The sequence below is a fragment of the Rhea pennata genome, chromosome 2 (genome assembly GCF_028389875.1).
Source record: "Rhea pennata isolate bPtePen1 chromosome 2, bPtePen1.pri, whole genome shotgun sequence".
Classification (NCBI taxonomy): domain Eukaryota; kingdom Metazoa; phylum Chordata; class Aves; order Rheiformes; family Rheidae; genus Rhea; species Rhea pennata.
In genome coordinates this window covers 20,843,687-20,848,990 of record NC_084664.1, presented here as the reverse complement: position 1 = coordinate 20,848,990, position 5,304 = coordinate 20,843,687, and the positions used below count along the sequence as shown (strand labels likewise).

The 5,304-nt window shown below is 47.9% G+C and overlaps 1 protein-coding gene across 1 annotated transcript; it reads right to left on the bottom strand.

The window, feature by feature from the left end:
- Window positions 1-658: 658 nt before the first annotated feature.
- SKIDA1 (SKI/DACH domain containing 1) lies at window positions 659-3,121 on the bottom strand. The gene has a single exon (XM_062567715.1). It carries the CDS (start codon window positions 3,119-3,121, stop codon window positions 659-661), a length of 2,463 nt encoding a protein of 820 aa, XP_062423699.1.
- Between the last annotated feature and the right edge of the window lie 2,183 nt (window positions 3,122-5,304).

Here is a 5,304-nt window from a genome sequence, read left to right as displayed (position 1 = left end):
TTTTCCCAGGGCTGGGATTGCAGGCGAACCCCAGCCTTTCCAAACCGTAGAAAAATGAGTTAAGTGCAACTGCTCTTAGAAAAAGATGCCCCAACACCCAAAAACAAAGCTCCCAAAAAGTAGACTGCTGCCACATTGAATTATAGTGAACCCTTACTGTGCAACCATGTAACTTAACAAACTTTAACTGAATTAACAGTTAGACTTCCATTTTCGAAATCTAGTGCATAAATTTAATGGCTCATTCTAATATTTATTATTCAACCTTTTGACATTTATTTGCAGCAGTTGAATTGAGGTACTGGTGCATTATTAGCATTTAAACAGTAAAGTGTTCCAGCTCTACCATAATAACTGAGTTTAACTTGAGTCTTTAGCCTGAAGTACTCTGTGGAATGTAACCAAAAAAGAAAAAAAAAAGAAAAAAAGGAAAGAAAAAGAAAAAAGAAACAAAACAAAACAAAAAACCCAAAACAAAACAAAAAGCCACTGCTGTAATGGTAAAGAAAATAGTAATCCAGTTTCTGTCTTCACAATGTGATAAAACAGTATTCCAAAAGTGTGTATAGCATTAATGGGCTTGTACAAACCATCCTGTAGAGTTTAAAACATAAGAAAGTTAAAGGTGGTTCAAGAAAATATTTTCCAAACTATTTTATTAATTAAATTTCCTGAATTTGTGGCTAGGTGGAAGAGGTATTGCAGAACCGCCCAGTTGCCATTTCCATACAGGATGGGCCTTGTGAGGTGGTTGGGAATCCTTAGTGGTGTTTAAGGAATAAGCTGGCAACAAATCCCCATCATTGCCAATAATTAGTGATGGTGGACAGGGAAAATTTGCCATGAAATTAAATGGCCTTTTCACTGCTGATGCTACATTGCTGGCTACCCTTTTGCGTCTATTGTTAACTGTAAAATCATCCAGTGTTCCTTCATGTGTCTCAATTTTACCTGTAGGACGTGGGCTTCGAGCTGATTTCAAATTTGGTTTGACTGGAGGAGTCTGCAGTACAGGTCGCTTTCCCAAAACCAATGTCCTGTAATTTTTTCTCACCCTTGCTCCAAATTTATACTCCCCATCCTCAGGTTTTGGAGTACCTAAAGTGCATGAGAGGGCCTGACTCTGAGTCAGCGGGTTTAAGGAAGTGGTTTCTTTCTCAGTGCATGCAGAATCTTCCTTGGCTGTTAATAAAGCGTCCTGGTTAGTACTCTCAGTCACACCGTAAAACTCATCCTTAGTATCATTGCACTCACACTTTAGCTTATGTGTTGTAAGGTCAGGCTCATACTCGGCGTTCGCACTGCTGTCCTCTATTTTGATTTTAATGCTGTGCAGGAATGGCAATGCCTTATTGCCTGTATCAGTGCAGTGGAGCTCTGCTGCTGCTGCCCCTGGAGAAGCAGCATCCTCCTCAGGATCAGTTTGTAAAGAGGGCAAATCCGTGGCAAATTCAATACAATGAGGGATTTTGGAATCTTTTTCTGATTTTGCTGCCGCTGATGAAGAATTGTTATTTAAGAACCTAGCAGCTATTGTATTGTTATCTGCACAGTGTGTAGTAGTTGCTTGCAGGCATTTCCTTGCCTCTCTGAGTATTCTTTGTTGTGGAAATGCATTGTTTGTCTTTGGGCTAGGTGAAGAGGCCCCCTTTGCAACACAGTTAATTGTTAGGTCAGTGCTCTTGGCATTACTGGCAAATTCAGAGTGTGGGAATGTGAGCTCAGGCACCCTATCCTCTCGCATCTCCGCGAAGCAGCTCCCCAGGCCGCCGGGGCAGCGCAGCGCCGGGGCGGCGGCGGCCCAGCCCGGGCGGCCCCAGGGCCCCGGCGGCTCGGGCTGGAGGCCGCCGGCAGCGCCGCGGAGGGCGGGCGGCCCGCCGGGCTCCGCCGCGGCCGGCGCCGGGGGCCGAGGCGCGGCGGCGGCCGCCAGATGGTACAAGAAGTTGGCGTGCACCACGCCGGGCGGGCTGCAGAAGCTGGTGCGCCTGAAGCGGATGCTCTGCACCGAGACCTGGCTGGAGACCGAGCTGGAGTCGGAGTCCGAGGTGCTGTCCTCCTCCTCTTCCTCCTCCTCCTCCTCTTCCTCCTCCTCCTCCTCCTCCTCCTCCGAGCTGCCCTCGCTGGAGTCCGAGGCGCCGCTGCCCTCCTCGTCCTCCTCCTCCTCCTCGTCCTCCTCCTCCGAGCTGCCCTCGCTGGAGCTGGAGAGGCTGGAGCCGAAGTCCGAGTCGTGGGCGGCGCGGTCGGAGCAGGAGCTGGACTCCGAGTCGCTGCTGCCGCTCTCGGCGAAGGCGGGCGGCGGCGGCGGCCCGAAGCCGCGCGGCAGCGGCAGCGGGAGCCGCGGGGCGCCGCGGGGCCGCCGGGCGCCGCCGGCGGGGCCCAGCGCGCAGTCCGTGGCGGCGGCGGCGGCGGCGGCGCGGCGGCGGCGGTGGCGGCCGGGCAGGGGCGGGGGCCCGGCGGGCGGGAGCCGCGGGCGCGCCGCGGCGGCGGGCGGGCGGCGGGCGCGCAGGGCCGCGCAGTTCCCCCCCACCGGCGCCGTTTCATAGTTTACGGGGGGTTTGCGAGGCGCCCGGGCGATTTCTGGGTAGCTGTGGCCAGTGTATTTACTAAAAATGTGAGGTAGATGAGAGGCCGGTAGCAGGGCTGCGTGCCCCGGGCGCCACGCTTTCCTCCTGATTGGCAGCAGGGCCCGGGGAGAGTCATTCAAACCCAGCCAAAGTTTGTTCTCCTTCCAAAAGTCGGAGAAGGGGTCGGCGGGCGCCTGCTCCGGCCGGAGGTCGCTTGTTGACAGTGCCCGGCTTATTTTCCTCCGTTTTGTCTTGAGGACCCGTTCGGTTTTGCAGGATGTGTAAAGGGCTTCCACGTCCTCTCTGGAGATCAGGGTGCATTTGGCGGCGTGGAAAGCGATGGAGTTGATGGCTTTGAGTTTCCTCAACTCCTCCAGGTCGCAGTGATGTTTTTTTACTTTTAAATGATCCATTCGCTTGTGCACGGTAGTTCTCGGGATGTTTTTGAGCAGGTCTGTAAAAACCTGGGAGAGTGCAAACATTTGCTTTCCTTTAATGATGAGGTAGCCGAGCCTCACGCCATCCACCTCTTCAAAACCCGACTTCAGGTCTCCCATTTCGTGAATTAAATTATTCCCAGCATTTGCAGAGAGAGAGAGAGAAGAAAAAAAAAAAGAAAAAAAAAGAAAAAAAGCCACACACACACAATCCTCAGCCAGATGCTGTATTTGTCTCAAGGCATCCTGCTAATAAAATATAACAAAGGCTGTTACTCCTGGTGAATGTAGTGCCAAACTTTAGACAAAATTAAAAAAAAAATAAATTACAAAAATACCGTGAGGGTACAATCAATATATATCTTAAAAATCAGGTTTGCCAAAGTGTTTCTCTAAGTTGCTGCTGAAGATCAGTACCTGTTCCCTTTCATTCCCTGCTTTTCCATTGGAAACTATAATAATGGAATGTGAAGGGAGGAAGAGAAAAGAAATGCAGCTGCTATTCCCGCCGCTGCTTTAGCTACAAATAAAATGACAGAGTGAAGTGAGCTCGTCCGGAGACACCTTCATCAATTAATTCCCCTAAAGCCAACGCTGATTGGACACTCCTGACAGGTGATGCAATAAAAATTGATATTCCACCCCTTCCCCCAAAAAATCTCCCACTAATTAGCATACCCTTATACTGCCACCTCCCCTCTCAAAGTAAATAATACAGTTAGTATATAAATCTTTCTATTAAACAATCTGAGCTCAAATGCACTCAGACCTCTCAGACTTCCTCATCGCTAGCTTCAGATGAAGGATTTTTATGCTTTTTTTTCATATCGTTTCGTATATTTTTAGACTCTTTCGGACAAATGTTGCTCTTTTGTGCATGCCGTGAATTTAAAGGACATAAGTATGATCATAACGATGGAAAATTCTTCGGTAATGTAACCGCTTTAAACTAGTACTTTATTCTGCATTGTGTGGAAAATGAAGCTTAGCGAAAATGTGCAGAATAGCCTGGTATTTCCCTTTCAGAGGCTCCAAAGTTAAATGCTCGGTTGTTAACGAGAGGGAATACTTACATTTTCGACTTTCTCTCGATTTTCCTCTTCCGTTTAATTAGCTTTTTACAGCCGGTGACTAAGGTTATTTTGCTGCCTGGGTATCACGGGTTCCTGCACCGCGATACTGTAACACTTTTAACTGAAATTCTGTCTGTAATATTGCGGGAGGGGGGAGGAGGACGTGGGCTCACGTCAGACCCATAACAAAGCATAGATAAGGCAGAAATGTATACACTTTTCACAATTAACCGTGCTGGATCACGAGCTGGAATGTCCTATAGTCCCAGAGCCCACGTCAGGATTCCTGCGTGCTGATTGCTTCCAGCAGAGAAAGGAGAATGTAAAATATCCAAGGTGCTTCCAAGAGGCTTTACGTAATAACAAAAAAGTGCTGGCACACACAATGTACAATATTGCAAGGGTCTAGGATGCTTCTGGTTTGCAGTTTGCATATTCAGCTTGGAGCAGACCTTCCGTAGCTTTCTGATGTTCCATTTATATCAGCCCCTTAAAATCAATTTGAAGAAGCAGCGTGAAGGTTTAACCTCTTCTTAGAAACGTTAAATTATCTGAGTGTCAGGAACGATGATTTCGAAAATGTTGCAATAGCTGCATACCTCTTCCTTGTCACATTAAAATGATGCTTGCGGTTTGCACGTTAGGCGCTGCAAAAAAAAAAAAAAAAAAAAAAAAAAAAAAAATCACCAATCGCTGCCGCACATCTAGTGTTCAAATGGATACAAACATGATCACTTTAAGGTATCATTGCCCATCCAGAATTAGACATATCCATGAGATTAATGAGACATCTCCTATTTCTGGGACTTGGCAAAAATGGAGAGAAGAAAAAAATCTTCAGTCCCAGATGTCAATATCCACTCCATGTATTGGCAATATGGTGCGTGGAGTTCGTGTTACCCCGTCAGGTATAGCTAAAATAAATAACATAATCGCTCCTTTAAAAAAGTGTAGTTTTGCATGCTAAGGCGAAATGCATGCGAGCCCCCAATTTCACAGGAATTCTAGTGAGAAGAGGGAATTTCAAGAAGTGCATCCGGAAATTGAGGAAGTCTATTCAAGAGAGCCTCTAACTCGCAGGGCTGAGATTTGAAAAGTCAGCCCGAGCCTACTGTTGCTCTCAGCGCAGATGTAATCGCCGCTGTTCAACTTAATCCATGTGTGTACGAACCGCGATGTCTACTTCTCCCCTTTGAAATCTAAGGAGAGGACTGCGCGCCGAGCAAGCGC